The sequence below is a fragment of the Eublepharis macularius genome, chromosome 15 (genome assembly GCF_028583425.1).
Source record: "Eublepharis macularius isolate TG4126 chromosome 15, MPM_Emac_v1.0, whole genome shotgun sequence".
Taxonomy (NCBI): Eukaryota; Metazoa; Chordata; class Lepidosauria; order Squamata; family Eublepharidae; genus Eublepharis; species Eublepharis macularius.
Genome location: NC_072804.1, coordinates 27,248,223 through 27,267,473, shown reverse-complemented (window position 1 = coordinate 27,267,473; position 19,251 = coordinate 27,248,223). Strand labels below are relative to the sequence as shown.

Below are 19,251 nucleotides of genomic sequence, written 5' to 3'. Positions count from 1 at the left end.
GGAGAGGAGGCAGGGGCTGGCCTTCCCTTCCCAATTGACCTTTTGATGGATTAAAGTTGATTTCTTATGTTAGGTACAGTGGGTCAGCTTGTGCACATTTTCAGGCATTTAAAATATGCGTGGTATGAAATGGGGTAAAGGGCTAAGAAACAGCCTTGGTGCTATGCAAGAAGAATGGGTGCATGAAGATGGAAATAAGACAGGAGGCATCATCCTCTTTGTCTGAGGGTTTGGGTTTTTTTGGGGGGGGGCGCAAATGTGCATATAATGTTGCATTTAATATTTTTACCTGGGCAACCCAGTTTAAATTACCTCTCCATCATAATGTTCACACTATTGGAAGGCATTGGGGCAACATCATGAAATTTTTTAAAAAAGTGATATTGGGTATCCATGATTGCACACTCCTTGACATGTCATTTAGCTGCAAAAAGTAGCTGCAGAGATGCCAGTATGGATTGGGGTTGTAGAAATGGGGAAGGAAAGGGGGTTAACTCTTCCCTCTATGTACCGTTTCTCTGATTAAAAAGGACTTCTCCTGATTTACTTTAAGACTCATGGCGGGCGGGCGGGCGGGCGGGCGGTCTCAGGTCTTTGAATAGTGCCTGTTTTTTTTTTCTCTACTAGGGCTTTTGGCAGGAAGATACTCAATATGCTAAAGGATAGGCAGGGATCCTACAGTAAGGATTAAAAATAGTGGGCTACAGTTTCTGAAATGAAACCACTCAAAGCCAACATGCTTCCACGTTGGAGAAAGCTAATGGTGTTGCAAAAAGAGATGCTACAAATTTCATGAAGAACACGTTCAGCAGTCAAACTTACCTTGTTAAACTGTGCCAATTGGATGTTAGCACTGGGTCTGTTCAATTTCCTACTGTTTAGGGTTGCATCAGGTTTTTGTAAAGCTGTGCATGCATGCAAACAATCTCAGTGCAAACACATTGGCAGCCTTGACACTGCTAAGGACCACATGATGAACACTGAATGGTTAGATTTTTTAAAGAAAACATAGCAATTATTATGAGTGAATTACATGACTTAGTTGCAACTAATTTAACTTTGTAAAACAACTGCCCACTGAGCAAAGCAACAAGGACAATGGGAAATAGCACTCCACAATTGATGGGAGAATGTGCATGGTCAACAAGTCATTTGCACTGCACTGGACTGTTAGGAAGGGACAGTTGAAGCCAGCTGCTGAACAGCCACAAACAAGTCGATGAATAGAAAAATGGTCTTGAAAGTTTGGCTCCCCGTTCATCACTGGCTGACAGATTGTACACTGAATTGTGGTGTGTTCAAGCACCCCAAACTGACCTGTTGCTGTGCCCTTAAAGAAAACTTCAGATCAAGTGGCTGTACGAGGTACAGGAAGAGGGTGCTGGTAAAAAGTTGGCAACACTGTTTGGGCACGGATGGGGGGCCATATTGGAAAAAGAAACCCGTGTCAGTATACCTTGCCTGAAAAAGAAAACACTTCTGATGAACTCTGCAGAAGCTGAAAAATTGTTCACATAAAGATAATGATTCGACCTCCACTCTTACTTTCTGCTCCTTTCCTAGTTAAGCTGATGTTGAAGTGATGGTGGTGTTATGACTCCAACAAGAGATATTCACAGTACTTACAGCGTCAAGATGATACTAGTTTCACCTTCAGCCCGATTAATCTCCATCCTGTTATCTGTCCTTGAGGCTCGTGGACATTCTTGCTGTCTACTATGACCTGTTCTTTGGCATGCTGTATTTTCTAAGTCGTGTGTGTGTGTGAATCAGTGCGTGAACTTCACTGACATGCAACATCTCAGTTTTCAAGCTTCAAAGAAGTTTTTGTTCCTCTAGGACTGTCCTTTCCAGACACAATCTCATATGGCACATCAGCAGAAACAGAGACTGGAATTGGAACTGCGTACTATATTATAGTCTAGCAACTGCATCTCTTTAAAATCAAAAGTATGTTACTGCCTTACTCTACAGTTAGCTAACATTCCAGTTATGGGGAACACAAAGATATAAAGAGAGTATTTCCTAGTGCAGGGGTACTCGACTTCGTTGCACCTGTGGATGCATCTGGAATTTTGAGAAAGGGTAGTGGACTTCTACAAAAAATGGCTGCCATGGGAGGAAAGGCCTCCATTAAATGGTTGCCATGGGGACTTCTCAGACCAAGCAGCCTCTTGTAGTGGAGGCAGCTGTTCCTGAATGGGTGCTCCCTGCAGGCACAAACATGATGCCTCCTCAGTCCTTCTGAAGCACATTCTGCTCAAAGAAGGTGAAGGAAAGCCAGGACTGGCTCTTTGCTTTGGGTGCTGTGGCACTGAAGGAGCCATGTTGGGGATCTCTGTCTTAGTGTGTCAAGTATGTTGAAGTCTCAAAGGCCAGGAATTTGGATTGCAATTCATTCCAATCTGGCAGCTTTGGCTGGCTTCTGGTTGAAGACCTAGCACAGCATTCAGTCTATGTTTCCAGGAAATTCCCAGTTCAAATCATACCTCTGCCATGAATTTATTTGGCGGACTTAGGCAAGTCACTGCCTGTGCCCAACTGCAATATGGGGATGAAAATAATATTGACCTAATGTATAGAACTGGTATTTCTCTTAGATCGGGGGAAGGGGAGACAGGATGGTGGTGACACGTTCTGCTGATAATTCTTGTGAAGTCCTGCTTGATTCAAACATAACCATGGTTTATCCTAACTACAGTTGGTTTTTGTAACTAGAATTTGACTCACAGACGATCTTTCAATTCCTGGTTTGTTTTAAGAAATGCACGTTTGCTCTAGGGAGGTAGCCAGGGAGGACACCATGGAAGAACAAGCCAAGATCAGGCCAGAATATGTCTGTGTCTGTACATCATGCAGAACCATAGTTAGGACAAATGGAGGTTAATAAAATCAGCCTCATGCCAGGTTTTCAGATCCTGGTTTGAGGGATCCTAATTTGTTAATAAAATGAATTTCATTCAGATGTTCACTCAAACTGGTTGATTTGATTACCATGACGTTCTGTTTGTTCTGAACTCAGACGGAGATTCTATGCAGCAACAAAGGAATGTTGTATGCTTTGGAGAGGGTGGTGCTTAACTTTTAGCTTTGCATAGAAATGTCACCATCTGAGAGCTTTTGCATTTCAGCACCTCTTGGTGGCACTGTTCGTATCTTAAGGAGGGCTGTAAGTCCATCGAAGTTAATGGGCTTAGATGGTGTCCAGAAGCAGGCCCAGACCAACTGCTAAGGCTACCCTAGACTTAGCTGCGAGCCACAGGTTTGTTCATTTGGAAACCCCCTGTGATGGCAACAGAGAAGCCCGCCATAGCAGCAGCAACAAGGAGGATTGCTGCAAGAACATAACAGGTCGGTTTTGACCTTTAAGGCCCTTACTCTCTTAGGATTTGTTCCTGTCCCCTAAGAGAAATTGACTCAATGGAGCACATCTTCTTTAACTGCCCAAGTCATAGTAAAATTAGAGCGGAAACCATCAGTCCATTAGTAGAAAGATGCCCTGGAAGTTCAAATAAAATCAAACTTGATTATCTTTTGTCTGATCGGACAACACGTCAAGTAGCAAGATTCTGTGCCCAGGTCTACAAGCAATGTAAATGGCATAAGGCAGACGGAATGTATTTTAACCTTTTAAACAACTAATTTATGATGATCTTATTTTTTTACTCTTATATTTATTCATCGTTCTTCCCCTGTATCCAGTCTCAACTGTTTTTAAACTGATTTGCAAATGGTTTTATATGTACTGGTCGCAGACTGTAAGAATAAACTTGACTTGACTTGACTTGACCTTCAAGGCCCCAATGCAGGTGCTGCCAACAGCAGCCAGAGGTTTAGCTGTGTAGATGCAGCCCAAGATCCCCCTGAAGTCATAAGAGGCTAAGAAGCAGGCCAGCAAGAAGGTGGCTGAGTTCTCATTCCAGGCTACGCAGGAGAGACCCAGCCAAGAGGAAGAGGAACCAAGTGCTACAAACTCCCTCTCCAGTTCTGAGGCTCTGGAAGTGCCGGACAGGGACAGAAAGCGATTGCATGACAGATGAGGAAGCTTCTGGTGGTGGGGCTACACACACCTTGGAGGGAATAATTGTGCTCAGGATTACAATAAAAATGGCTGACTTCTTCCAAAGTGGAGCTTGGACAGAAAAAGCATTTCAAGCTCAGGATGGAAAACATCACGTAACTTTGACCAAGCAAGGCTCTGAACCTGCGGATTCAGAATCTGGCTCAAAGGTCTGGCTTCTCATCTGACTGTGTTATGGTTTCAGAGGGGACATCCTGACCTCAAGGAGGCAAATGCATCAACCTTGGGACAGAAGCCAGATGAGTTTAGGGCAAGAAGAATAAACAAAGAAAATGCAAAGTTAACAAAAGCTCAAGTATTCCATTTTCTTATATTCCTCTTTAAGAATGTCAAGAGATGCCTAATGGATTGGATCAAAGGTCCCCTTAATCCAGCATCCTGTTTCTAAAAGGAAGCTTGACAACTTACCGGCAAGCTGGGTTGGCACTGGGTGCAGGATGCAGGGGAGGTGGGATTAGCACATAGGTGACAACTGCAGCCTAGACCTGGAATGGTAAAGAAAAGAGCAACCAAAATGATCAGGGGTTCAATATGTCTATTTTGAGATGGCCTGAAATGTCAAAGGAAAGAATGCTGACGCCACTTTGGGTCCCCGCTGGGGAGAAATGTGGGGTATAAATAAAGTAAATCAACATGTGTGTGTGTGTGTGTGTGTTTGTTAAAAGATGATGAAGAGGAAAAAATAATAGAGATTTATGTAATTGGAAAGGATTATTCTTCCCCTCTCATAATTCTAAAACTTGGAATCACATAGTGAAACTGATTGTCAGTGTCAAAATAGACACAAGAACTTGGGATGGATCCCACGGATCTGTTCCCCTGGTGTTTTCCTCCAGTGCAAGGAGTCTTCCCTGCAAGACTGCTTGTGCCAAGGGAAAATGCCCCTGTGTGGCTCCAACCCTGTATTATTTCACAATACTCATCAATGACTTATGGAATTCATCTTCCGAGCTGTGGAGGTGGCTTAGATATCTTTTTAAAAGGGTTAGACAAATGCATGGATGATAGGTCCATCCGCTGTGGCTAGTCTGTTTGGAGCTTCCATGTTTAGAGGCAGTATACCTCCAAATACAAGTTGCTGGAAGACAAACAGCTTGGGGAGGGTGGCATGGCCCTGTTCCGGGCTTCCCAGAGGCATCTGGCTGGCACCACCACCAGTGATCAACCGATTTGGCCATGATCAGTTTTAACATGGCTTTCTGGAAAATCTGGTAGCCAGACTTACTGCTCCTTTTGGGGGAGCTCTAAGCAGCCCTTCCCAGTCCCGTTCAAGATTTCTGCAGCCTTTCTAGTCCCACCCTGAGGGAGGGCCCAGCTTTCACCACTGGCTAATTGACAGCAACAAAAAGTTGCTCCTTTTTCACGTGCCTTGGAGAACATCCTGAGTGATCGGCGAATGTTGCAGCGATGGGGATGCTGGTGGTTGTGTTATGGGCTTGTTTCCTTGGTAAGCTTGTCTTTATACAAGAGTGTGATCCTGCAGATGAGCTGTGTGATGAGCAAGGGCTGAATCTCAGGCAGAGCATAGAAATATCCTGTGTGGTTAAATGAAGCCGAGATCCTAGGGCTCAAACCTTGCTCATCTATCGCAGGCCAACACAGCTACCCACCCAAACTATCTTCACGGGCAAGTTGTTTGTGTCTTGGCATAATTTTTCACTTGGAAAAAAAACCCCACTCCGATTCTGTTTCTTTTGTCATTCTTTGTTATTCTACATCTGTCTTGCTGATCGCTGTGAGCTGAAATCTTTGCAGACTTGGAAAGAAACGAAGCTATATGGGGACTTACAAAACAAGCCCCCCTTTTTTTCTCTTTCAGCAACGGAAAGCAAACCTCTGCAGACACTTGTCAACTATGGGAAAGCCTATCATGCCACAGGTAAAGCTGGGCTCTCGGGACCCTTGAATGTTTGTTTGCTTATCTGTTTAGTGATTTGTGTCTCTGAGAGGCATCAGGATTTTGTGATATGGGAACAGGAGGAAGGTCAATGGTGCATCTCAGCACTTGCAAAATCTCAACAGATGGTCGGCGGGGGCAGGGGGGATGATATTCCAAGTTTTCAACCCATCAAGAAGAAATGCTACAAATAGACTTTCCATGCGGGGATGAGGGCTATGGATCAGGACTGTTTCTGCCAACTGCAGGGCCCTATGCTTATGCTATATGGTTCAGACCAGTCACACCTAAGCAGATGATTAAAACGGGGACAATTTCTTTACTTTTGAAAGCCCATAATGTGATCAAATGTAGCACTGTAGCTGAGTGATTTGGAAGGTCAAGTTCAAACCTCGTGCCCTGCCTTTGTGCAGGTGAAAACAGTCCGTGAGCTTCGTGACAAGCCCCATAATGTTTCCAGATTCCACAATGATTTCTGTTTCCAGGCTAACCAGTTCCAACCATCTCGCTTCCTCCAGGGGTTCTCAAACTGCCTTATGCTGAAATAGAGGAGCCCTTTGAGGCCTGGTTCAACGCAACAGAAGGAAACAGCCGGATCGAGTATTATCATGGTAAGGGGAGTCATAAGGAAAAGAGTCATTGCTTAGCCCCTCTGAGGGCAGGCATCTATCTGTCTTTACCCACATGTATACTTAGCATTGATGATCTGCGCTGCATCACAAGGTGTTGCCTTCCCTGGTTGTTTCTTGAGATAGAAGCTCTACCTGGGAAAAGTGCAAGTGAGGAAATCTGCAGGGAGAAAATGGCAGGGTGGGGTGGAGAAGCAATTTCAAGTGAAAAAAATAGCAGGCAAAGTGTCAAGGAGGATCCCCTCCCCTACTGTCTCTCATAATAGCTCCCTCCCCAAACTTCTTTTCATTTTAAAAAAGGAGCAGGAGACAGACTTTTCCATCTGTCACAACCTTATCTTGGATTTCCTTCAAGGAGTTGAGGGTGGTGGTGTATGTAGTTCTCTCTTTCCTTCCCCCCCCCCTTCACCACAGTTCTGTGAGGTAGATTAGCTAGCTGGCTTTACGGATGGCTGAGGATTTGGGTCTGTGTATCCCCCATCCTCTTGGTTTGACACACCACCACACAGGCTTTCAACCAAAGAAACATGTCAATGGCCTGGTAAATTTATACCACACTTCCCCCTTTAATAGGGACCCAAAGTGGCTCACAACATTGTCCTTCCTCTTAGGACTGCCTGTTCTCAGTTGGGAATTTCCTGGATATTTGGGAGTAGAGCATGTGAAAGGACCTCAGAAGAGCATAATGACATAAAGGCTACCCTCCAAAGCTGCCATTTTCTTAGGGTTGCCAGCCTCCAGCCCCCTAAAAGTACAACTGATTTCTAGATTACAGAGATCAATTCGATGGAAGGAAATGTCCACTTTGGAGAATGGACTCTGTGGTATTATACTCTGCTGAAGTCCTTCCTCGACCTAAACCTTGTCTTCCCTAGGATCTACCCCCAAATCTCCAGGACATTCCCAACCCAGAGTTGGCAACCCCTAATTTTCTCCTGAGGAACTGATCTCTATTGTCTGGAGATGACTTGTAATTCTGGGAGATCTCCAGGCTTCACCTGGATGTTTGTCCTGGATGCTGGAAACTCTACCCCTCACAACAACCCTGTGAGGTAGGTTAGGCTGAGAGAAACAGTACTTGTAAGTTAAGTGCCCTTATTAAAAGGAAAGCTCAATATCTGAGAGCCTGGTGGGCTGGAAATGCTCATTTTATAAGGAACAGGTGCTTTTTCTGAAGCAATGAAATAATCCATGTCTCTTCCCTTGCTTCAGGCCAGGTGATCACTTACCAGTGTGGCTCCTTGAAGCCCTTTGGGGCCAGCTTCAAGGTAACCCCAGAAACCACAGAGGCCAAGCTGAATATGAGAAAATGTTTCCAGATCAATGGCACATCTGAGTCTCCCATTAGGCCTCAAAATATCTTCCCTGAACTAACTGGGTTCCAGGTGAGTGCCTCAGGGTCTTCCTCTTCATTGGAGTGTGTGCGTGCGTGCGAGTGTGTTTTAGTGTGGTGCCTGGAGGAGATTGTCAGAGCCTTTGTTCCACCACCTGACTAATAATCCAAAAGAGCCCACATCCCACATATATAATGGACTACCTCTTCCCATGTTCCAGTTGAGCTCTTCAGGTTGCCAACCGGCATAGCATAGTCCACTTGGCATCAAACTAGAGCCTGTGCCTTTTCTGTCATGGCTCCTATTTTTTTGGAACGGGGCCCCTAAGGAGGTGTGTGTGTTGGGGGATGCCATCTCTAGCAATTTTTAGAAGGCTCAACAAGAACATTTTATTTCCTGGGGCTTTAATAGGATATAGATTGTAGGTAGTATCTGTTACGCAGGAAGGATTATTTTGGGTTCTGTTTTATTCTGTATGTATTAAATCGGCTTTTTTCTGGGAAAAGAGGTGGTGGAAGTCAGTGGGTTGCCCTTAGAGAAAATGGTCACATGGCTGGTGGCCCTGCCCCCTGATCTCCAGACAGAGGGGAGTTGAGATTGGCCTCCAGGCTGCTCAGTGGCATGGAGGGCAATCTAAACTCCCCTCTGTCTGGAGATCAGGGGGCGGGGCCACCAGCCATGTGACTGTTTTCAAGAGGTTCCGGAACACCGCTGAAAAAAAGCCCTGTATTAAATTATGGTTTGTTAGTTGCCTTGAGCTATGAGGAAAAGTGGGATATAAATATTGAAATAAACACTTCATTCTCCTTGCATTTTCCCCTACTGCCAACTCCAGCCTGTACGGCAAGAAACCTACAATGGACAGAACTGCACAGTGCTGGAGCGCGTGTCTTACTGGGGCAAGAAGAAAAACGTCTATAAATTATGGCTGGCAGATACTTCCACTGGACTTGCGCCTATGCATTATGAGATGTCAGGATTCAACACCCTCTTGGGCTCCCACTATGACAAGTATGAAATTGACTACACCAGCTTTTCCCAGACCTTCCCATCCAATGTCTTTGATCTCCCTCATGGTATGTACAAAACAATACTGTGCTCTTGAGTATGGCTGCCACATGACCCAATCTGTGTTTCTCCCACAGGAGGCTTTTTCTTCCACTGGACATCCAAACTGCACTGAAGTATTTTTTTAGCATCCATACCATGTGTCCCGTAATCACCTACTAGCCCAGTTTTCTCTTGCTTGGCTCCAGTCTTTCAGACACCTGGTTTTATATGATCTTTTAAAAAGATCACAGTCTGATGTTTGCATGCTGTGTGAATGAGAAGATGTGCATTTTTTAAGGTCCTACCAACATCAGGACCATTTTTGTTTCTCAGCTCCCTTTAGCTCCCCCACCCCATGTGACTATGATGCCCACTGATGCCCACTGCTTCATTTCCTGTTGCCCTCTGGGTTCTTCCCTCAAAGAACAGAGCCTGTCCTGGCTTTGCTCCATTGGAACACGTGAGGTGCTTCAGAAGGCCACAGGAGGCATCACCTTTGTACTTGCAGAGGCTCCCATTTGGAAAGAGCTACTTCCAGCGTGGAAGGGTGCTTGGCTTGCAGCCTCCCAATATTCTGTGGTTAGTTCCAGCCCAATGGCAGCCATTTTGTGATTGCCCACCCCCCTCCATGAGTCATTTTGCTGCAAGTGCCCACTGCTTGTTCTCCAATTTTCCAAAGTGCCCACAGATTCTATGACTCAAAGCAATTCATCACCATGACCTGGGCTTTTTTTCAGCAGGAACGCATTGGAATGGAGTTCCGGCACCTCTTAAAAATGGTCACATGGCCGGTGGCCCCGCCCCCTGATCTCCAGACAGAGGGGACTTTAGATTGCCCTCTGCGCTGCTCAGCGGCGTGGAGGGCAATCTAAACTCCCCTCTGTCTGGAGATCAGGGGGGCGGGGCCACTGGCCATGTGACCATTTTCACGGAGGGCAATTTAAACTTTAAAAAACTTCCCCCTTGTTCCAGCTGACCCAAAGTGACGTCATTGTGTGGTCTTGACTTCCACCACTGAGTTCCACCACCTCTTTTCTCAGAAAAAAAGCCCTGACCATGACTTATTTATATCCTACCTTTTCCCATCCTGGAACTCAAAGCAGCTTTTGGGGATCTCAAGAGGTCTTCATCCAGGAATGGGCCAGAACCGGACCTGCTTAGCTTCGACGAAGTTTTCAACTCATGTGTCTCCAGAGCACAGTGTATCATTTCAACTTTCTCCATCAGGACAAGGCAATACTGAAGAATGCCACCTCAGTAACTTTTGCTTTTCTTTCATAGATATCAAATGTGAAAGCTGGCCCACGCCAGGACCAGAGCACCGGATCATGGCCAATCCCATGCAGGAATTTGTTGGGACGACTGGAGAGATAAGCAGACACCACGAGCATATCTTTCAGCGCTATAAGAAAAAATACAGGAAGACCTACAAGAGCGAGAAGGAGATGGAGCACCGGAAACACAACTTCATTCATAACATGAGGTACCAGAGACAGCAGTTTCGTTAAGTTCAGCCGCTTCTCCACACACCCAGATTTGGCTGACAAAAAGGGGTCAGAAAAGCCCACAAAAGTGGTCAGAATCATGACTGTGGGTCCCAATGATCCATGGGGTCAAGTACTGTGGATCCGTTAGGGTTATCCGGTCCCCTTTCTCTCCCAGTGGGAGGGTGAATACAAGGCACTCGCTTTCACGCGGCCACCCCCATTTTTGCGCGATGACATCACTTTTGGTGACATCACTTCCAGGCGACGTCAAATGGGTCCCATTTGGAGCGCAAATCAGCCCACTGTGAAGCATGGCTGGCATGATGACATCACTCCCAGGAAGTGACATTGTCACACTGCCCCAAGAGCGCACCTGAGAGGCCCGTTCCCGTGCCTTTCCCCCCGCTGGCCGGGTGAGTGGTGGCATGAGTTGGAGGGTGTAAACAGGGGATCCCTCACTCCCACCAGGGGACCGGTAAGCCTAGGATCTGTGCTGCATTCTCTTTTCCCCAGCGGTGCCTTCTCACCCTGAGATAGTCGATTCCCAGGGTCACAGGACCAAAACTGATTTATAGCCATCAGTAGTTTCACCAACAGGGGAATAGCAGGTCCTCTGGAATAGGCAGATCAGAAAAGGGGCACGGGGAGGGAAAGGTTTAAGCATCGTGGTCCTAATCTGGATCAGGCTGGACATGCCTGGGAATTACAGCTGATCCAAAGGGCTTGGAGTGGCCGCACGGACTTTGCAATGTGAGAACCGGAATTGGTTTCTTTTGTCTTGCTGTCATTTCTGGACAAATGAGTTCTGCAGGTTTTACAATATAAACCTGCAGAACCTGGGAACAAATCCGATAGTGGGATGAGTGGATGTGTTATGGGAAAGGATGCTGCTATCATATGGGTCATCTGCCCCTCTTCAAAGAAGCTTAGAACAGTGTATGTGGTTCTCCCTGCCTCCATTTTATACCCACAACAACCTTTGCTGGTAGGTTAAGAATGACTGGCCCAAGATCATCCCGTGAGCTTCGTGGCTGAACAGGGACTGAAAGTCAGACTCTTCTAGGTCCCAGGCCAGTCCTCTAGCCACCACAGCACCGTGGCTCTTGAATCACCTTCATGTCTTAAACCGATGGTTTCTCCAGCTCCCTTTTTGTTTCCTCCCAGGTACATCCACTCCAGGAACCGAGCGAACCTGTCCTACAAGCTTGCTGTGAACCACCTGGCTGATCATACCGCCGAGGAGATGGCAGTGCTGAGGGGGAGGTTAAAATCTGGCGGACCCAATAATGGGTGGTCTTTCCCATCGCAAACCTATAATGACCTCAGCCTGCCAGACAGCCTGGATTGGAGGCTTTATGGTAAGCATACGAGCGTCTCGGGTACAGGTTCTCAGCTGGGTCCTAAATTTCTTTAACAATAAAAATATTGTCTTGCTCAAAAATGAAAAACCCGGTTCATAAATTCTGGGAAACCAGGTGGCACTGATTGGAGAAGGTAGCATTGACGACATAATTTCAGATGCTATTGGCAGATCATACGGGGTACCTTTTGGTATGTGCACCTATGCTAGAAAATTCCCTGTACATAGAAAGTCTTTTTCCTCCATGCTCTTTTATCTATTGCATGGAGCCAGTTGCTCACTTGTTCACACACAGATCCACCACTGGCTACTAAAACGATAATCTATTCCTGTGGTTCTGCCATGTTATTCCTTTGCATGTGTACTCATCAGGTAGGGTGGCAAGTATGCTTAGTGAAAAATGTCCTGTCTAGAAGTTTAATTCTCCCTAGAAGCTAAAATGACAAACTGAGGCTATCATACTTTGATGACAAGATTCTCTGGAAAAGTCAATAATGTTAGGAAAAGTGGAAGGCAATAGGAAAAGAGGAAGACCTAAAACGAGATGGCTTAACTCGATAAAAGAAGCCACATCCTCCAGTTTTCAGGATCTGAGCAAGTCAGTTAATGAAGGACATTTTGGAGGTCTTTCCTTCATAGGGTCACCATAGGTTGGAGGCGACTTGATGGCACGTAGAGGTTTCATTTATAGAAATTAGAGACAATTTATAGAAAATGGCAGTTGACTATTTTCATGGCATGAAGGTAAGTCTTATCTCCAAGCAAATAACATCCCATTAAGCCTCTGTTAAAGGGACAGGGTGTTTTTCACCAGGCCTGTTGGTGACCCTAAAACCAGGCCTCAGTTTGCATATTTGCCTATTAGCTTAAGAATAAGAAAGATGTCATTCTTTCATTTGCACCCTGAAAAAATGTGTGTGTATAATTAGGGGAGGATTGTTTTTAAAAATTAGATAGTGAGAGTGGTGCGTTAACACGTGTCCTTTCTTCTCCCTGGCCACCAATGAAGGTGCTGTGACCCCTGTCAAAGACCAGGCCGTGTGTGGATCCTGCTGGAGTTTTGCTACCACTGGAGCCCTGGAAGGGGCTCTGTTCCTCAAGGTGAGTCAAGAGGCTTGAAGAGAGAAAGAACACTGTCCATACCAGAGTAGCTTCAGCAAAATTGTTGCATTATGTGCCTTCATAAGGGGTGTATGTGTGTGTGTGTGTGTGAGAGAGAGAACATTTTCAAGTCTAGCTCTCACAGACAGCAGGTGAACCTGTTTCTGGACATACTCCCCTTCAGGCTGCTCATGGGAGAACATAAGACCAACCCTGCTGGATCGGTTCAAAGGTCTGCCAAGTCCAGTAACCTCTTTCCCACAGTGGACAATTAGAAGACACAGAGGCCAACCCCCTGCCCCTAGTTTGGTGTAGTGGTTAAGAGCGGCAGGACTCTAATCTGGAGAACCAGGTTTGATGCCCCACTCCTCCGCTTGAAGCCAGCTGGGTGACCTTCGGTCAGTCACAGCTCTTTCAGAGCTCTCTCAGCCCCACCCACTTCACAGGGTGATTGTTGTGGGGATAATAACACACTTTATGAACTGCTCTGAGTGGGCATTAAGTTGTCCTGAGGGGCAGTATACAAATCTATTGTTGTTGTTGTTGTTACTGTTATTATTATCAGTAGTAGTAGTAGTAGTAGTTGCCCCCCCAGCAACTATTATTCATAGCCACACTTCCCCCCCAAATGGAGGTTCCATTTAGCCTTCATGGCTAATAACGATTGAGAGAGTTTTCCTCCACAAATCTACATCTTGGGGTAGTGACTTCCTAATTCTGCATTGTGTTGGAAAATGTTTTTTGTTGATCTGAAATTATCAACTGCATTCTAGTGTGTGACAGCAAGTCAGGAGGACAAACATTCATGCAAGATATGGCATTTAGTTTGAGCCAGAGTGATAGCTTTATGGGAGGGGGAGAAAAATGCTCTCTCTCTCTCTCTCTCTCTGTGTGTGTGTGTGTGTGTGTGACTACTTTTTCTGTGTTAGGCATAATTTTATAGACAACCCATCTCTTTCTCTCTTTTAAACTGAAAAGCCACAGACGCTGTAGACTTAGACTTCCATGGGGAAGGGACTGCACAGTGGAATGCTTCCTTGTGAAAAATGTTCCCGCACATACAAAACTAACATAACAAAGAAAAGATCCAAGCTTCCCTGACTGGTATCTGCTTTTCACTATACAAAGGAGCTTTTAACCTACAGTCCTGTTTCTATTCACATACATCCTGTCTGTACACACCATTAGTTGCACAGTTTGTGGGGTTGCCCCTAAATGTACAATAGCAACAACTAATAAACCTGGAGATCTGTCCATTGAACCTTGGCGATTTGGGTGCTGGCCTGACTAAGGAATCTTTTTTCCTTCCTTTCCCTAAGACTGGAGTACTGACTCCGCTGTCTCAGCAAGCTTTGATTGATTGCTCCTGGGGCTTTGGAAACCGTGCTTGTGATGGCGGCGAGGAGTGGTATGCATACGAGTGGATCATGAGACACGGTGGAATTCCGAGCACAGAGTCCTATGGGCCTTACCTGGGCCAGGTGAGTCCACCAGTGACTTGATCGCCCTCTCACATTTTTATCTCACAATTCCCCCAAGAAGCTGAGAAACACACGGTTCTTCATTCCCTCATCTTGCAAAACCCCTGTAAGGTAGGTTAGGGAGATAGAGAGTGACTAGCCCCAGAGTTACCTAACAGGGATGTCAGACTGCCTGGCGTGCCTGGAAGCTTTGGGGACAGGGCAAGAGTTGGACTTGATGTTCTGCTCTAGGCTGACATCACATCAGGGCAAAAACCTGGACATGATGTCAGCATGTCAGCAGACACTTTAGAAACTCTATGCTAATCCTGTACAGTTTCTAGAGCATCAGCTGACATTGCATCTGAGGTTTTGCCTGGACAGGAAGTTAGCACAATGTCATTGCCACTCCACACTGTTCTCCTGCCAGGCATGGAAGCGAGGGAGGGGAGGTCTTCAGTAGGAGAATGACCATCCAAAGCAGGCATGTGGCATCCCTACTGCCCAGTGAGATTTGTTTCAGAAGGGATTATCTGGTGAGATTTGTCTCGCCAGGCCTAGTTCAAACTCTAACCACAATGCCACACTGCATTGTATGTTCCAAACTAAAGCCATGTGATCTGGGAACAAGTGCATACATGTCTGTCCAAAACAGTGCAATTTAATCAGAGTTATTACAACCTTCTGTATCCAGTGCTTAGGACTGCCCTGCAATTTGTCCACTTCTTGTTTTCTCTTTAGAACAAGCCCCCCAACCCATGGACTAGCATTGACAACCTTAATAAAATAAAAAATAAAAAATATATTAAAAGTGCTACTAGTGTGATATCACTTCTGGGAAAACTCAAAACTGATGTCATACCTCTGTAGGAATTGGCCAAAACTCTATGGTAAAACAGACTCCCCGACATGGTCTCCTATCACCCACTGGTTGCTAGGCCAGCCCAAGCAACCGTACTGTGGACACTTTGGCAATTCTGCGAACAGGTAGTAGAGACAATAACAAGATAGCTGCCACAGTGAAGGGACCAACCACAAAATGGCTGTGTCTAATCACAAAATATTAGGAGGTTTCACAAAACAGGAGCTTTTTAGCCAAACATCCTTCTGTGATGGAGACAGCTGTTTTTGAATTGGTGCTCCCTTGAGATGCAAAGGGAGATGGCATCTTCTGAAGCAACTCCTACTCCTGTGAAGTGGAGGAAAGCACTTTGGGGAATAACCATCTGGGCACCAGGAAACATACTGGGAATATATTGGCAAGTCCCACGGTGCCCATGGACACCACCCGGTAGGAAATCACTGTTTTAGGGATCTGTCAAACCTGTAGCTTCTCTGCACTCCTACGGAATTATGATCCCCCAGGTAGCCCATTAGATTCATATCTTGCACCCAGCATTGGCAGTTTAAAAATCAGATGGAATCTCTGAACTGTAGGCTCACAGCCAGATCTACAAGAGCTTTTTCACCCTCTTCTATTGTACTTGCTTTCCAGAACGGCTATTGTCACTACAACCAATCAGAACTGATGGCAAAAGTCTCTGGCTATTTCAATGTGGAATCTGGAAATGCCACGGCCCTCAAGGCTGCTCTACACAAGCATGGCCCTGTGGCTGTGAACATCGAGGCCTCCCACAAATCCTTTGCCTTCTATGCCAATGGCATCTACTATGAACCAGAGTGTGGTAAGTACAATTTGGCTCCTGAGCTTGAGGTCTCTTTGGTGGGTAGAAGTTTGGGTGGTTTCGACTCACACTATAGAAAGCCTCAATAAACTTCATCAATAAAAGGGGGACAAGTTTATGGCTCCTTCCACATGGCATGGGCTCCCCCCCGCCCTGCCCGGAATACATCATCCTTCCACATTTTTTAGAATTTCTGAGCATGACTTGCAGGTCTTTTTTGTTTAAATTGGATCAAAGGAGAACCTCCTCATCCAATTCAAAGGAAGAAATAGGGGTGGTGATAAGCAGAGAGAGTCCATGTGGACACTCTATCCACAGCCAATCCAGGCAGGGATATGGAGCTAAATTTTGTCTTCAAAATAGCAGAACTAAGCTTTGTATTCCTATCCATGCCCCTTTTAACCCTTTAGCATCTCATGATGGAACTATTCTAACTTTTCTTCTTCCCTAAAAGATACAAGGTTTCTTGTCTGTGACAGACCTCTCCACACTTTCCTAGAACATGTAAGCTTTGAATAAAAAATTTAGACCGGTTGCATGCACTTGTGAATAGCATGTCTTTGCACGGGTTGAGGGGTTTGCAGAACCTGAGAACTTCGTACAACAACCAAGATTGAAGTCTTGGTCTTTGTGAGGAACTGAAAGATCTGGAAGCTGTACGGCATGACAACTACTCCATTCTTTCCGCATCATCTTTTCTAACCAGAGGACTAAAATCTTTGTGGTTTTTTTTAAAAGCCTGAAATTCTGCTGAGACCGGATTTGATCATTTGTCCCAACGTTCTTGCTTCTGCATAGTAAAGCCACTTGAATGACTCCCCTGCCAACTGGTATTTCATTTTTTATGTTTGCAATAATAGACCAGGTATGGTCTATTAAGGCTCCTACTTCTCTTTCATCTTTCACGATCATTTTGAAAGACTTTTTTCTAAAGGGAGGAAATGGGGCAGATACAGTGGGGCCGCTAACCTCCTCCTACCCTGCCATCTTCCTGCTTTATGTATTGGAGGAAAGGCAGGGGAGGTCAGAGTTAAAAGCTCCTCTTCTCGGTCGTTCCCCTCTAAAAAGCAGCCCTGAAAGATGAGTGTCTTTTGAGCGTAAGATTGGTTGCAATAATAGTCCAACCTCTTCTCAAAAATAGAGAGTCCTGAACTGACTTTCCCCTATTTTTTCTTCCAGGAAATCACACCATGATGTTGGATCATGCAGTCCTAGCTGTGGGATATGGGGTTCTTCACGGGGAGAGCTACTGGCTTATCAAGAACTCCTGGTCCACCTACTGGGGAAACGACGGGTACATTCTCATGTCCATGAAGGAGAACAACTGTGGGGTAGCGACCGCGGCCACCTACCCGATCCTGGCCTGACAGCCCTCAAGAATACAACAAACTAGCCGATATGCAACTGACCTGCTAACTTTGGAAGTGGCCACTGAACAGTATTTTGTAAAACCTCAACATTAGAACTGAGCTTCTTGAACAAGGGACTGCCTCTTCAGGACTATCCATGCTATCATACAGCATTGTATTGCTATATGCTCTATTGAGCCGAATCCTGCAAACCATCGCATTTTCCCCAGTGCGAGGGGGAAACTCCTTGCAGTGGGGAAAAGCAACCTCATTCACGGATCTGATGCACGGTATCCAGGCCAAAACGTCCTGTGGAATTAACGCATTGCAATTTGGCCTAGATTCCGTATTTTCATGACTCGGCATCTTTATCCATTTACTGTTTTAATAATTAATACAACTTTAATTGGTCATCATTGAAGGGGAATTTAATTTGAAGTACTCTGTATTTTGTTCATTACCCCCTTTCAGCCAAAAAACTTCACACACAATCAAGACACCAAAAGCAGTGATCTTCAAAGAAATATGGGTTTATTGTTTACATTAATAAATCCATGACACATCCACCATTTTAGGCAGAAATGTGTAAGGACCAGTAGCATTGGAGGGCTTTATATACCCTTCAGCCTCGATTGTTTACAGAATAATTCCTATTTGTTTACAGAATAAAAGATCAAATTTTAGGATAAAACCCTGTCAAAATGATGCATACACTGTCAGAGTGATGCAAAATGATACATTTCCCAGAGAACAGGATATTTGACAAACTTGAGTGACAAATGAATTCTACAAACATTTGAGAAGCTGGAGCCATGTATCTGATATATTCCTTGGGAAGGAATTCATTCAAGGTTGAAATCTTATTTATCTAATTAGAATTACCAAAACAAGGAAATGTTTATACTTTGTTCAGTGATCTTTCTCACCTACCCCTTTCTGCCTAGCAGGATATCTCAGAGGAAGGAATGTGACACTTAGAGCAAGGCTTTCTTACTTGTTTACACGTTTTGTGTGCTGTCAGCTTTGAATATATGCTCAGAACAAGGATTTATGAAAAGGGGCCTAAAAATCCTTTAACAATCTCTAGGTCATGGAAAGAGATCGTATTCACTTTGTTGTGGGGAAGGGAGCAAGAAACGGCTGCAGCCAGTCACTAGAGACACTCCAAAGTTGGGGATCTGAATTCCAGGGAATTCTATTTAGTGGTCTGTCCATTCCAGACCACCAAATCCTGTCTCTCTTTCTGTGTTTTTCTGCAGTTGTTGATTAATGCAATAAATTGTATGGGGAAAGCACCTGCACTACTTTTCAAGGTTATTTTCTTAAAGAATGTGTTTCAAAGGACAGAGACAAAACATTTTACACATTCAGCACCAGAATGATTCTGTACCAGCTGCAACTTGGAAAACTCTGTTTCTGAGATCAAAGTAAATTAACAAACAAAATGTACACAGATTATAGGCTATGATTTAATTTTTTTGTTTGTTTGCAGACCTAGACTTGCTGTATGAAAAGCTGACAGTCTATTCCCAGCTGAGGCCAACTTGTGACTGTAGCTTTCCCTCCTGTATGTGTTTTTGGGCACAAGCCCCTATGAAATTTTATTCTGCAAGCCCCATTAACATTGCTCTTGGACTGTAGATGTCCACTGCGATGACCAAAGCGCTTCTGATCATCTGCAGAGGGCTCTGAAATAGGTAGTTTATGAGTTCTACATGCGGCTGTCCTTGAGCAATGTGCAGAGGTTTCTGAATGTTTTATCCAGACCTGTGGATAGAATATTCTCTCTGCTATCTAATCATGAGCTATAATTCTCTC

At 45.0% G+C, this 19,251-nt stretch overlaps 1 protein-coding gene across 1 annotated transcript; it reads left to right on the top strand.

Moving 5' to 3' along the window:
- Positions 1-5,488: 5,488 nt before the first annotated feature.
- Positions 5,489-17,451, top strand: LOC129342911 (digestive cysteine proteinase 2-like). Its single transcript, XM_054998870.1, has 11 exons — positions 5,489-5,528; positions 5,901-5,960; positions 6,497-6,589; positions 7,820-7,992; positions 8,777-9,017; positions 10,273-10,474; positions 11,643-11,836; positions 12,848-12,939; positions 14,259-14,420; positions 15,895-16,084; positions 17,264-17,451. Exons 1-11 carry the CDS (start codon positions 5,489-5,491, stop codon positions 17,449-17,451), a joined length of 1,635 nt encoding a protein of 544 aa, XP_054854845.1.
- The last annotated feature ends 1,800 nt before the right edge of the window (positions 17,452-19,251 follow it).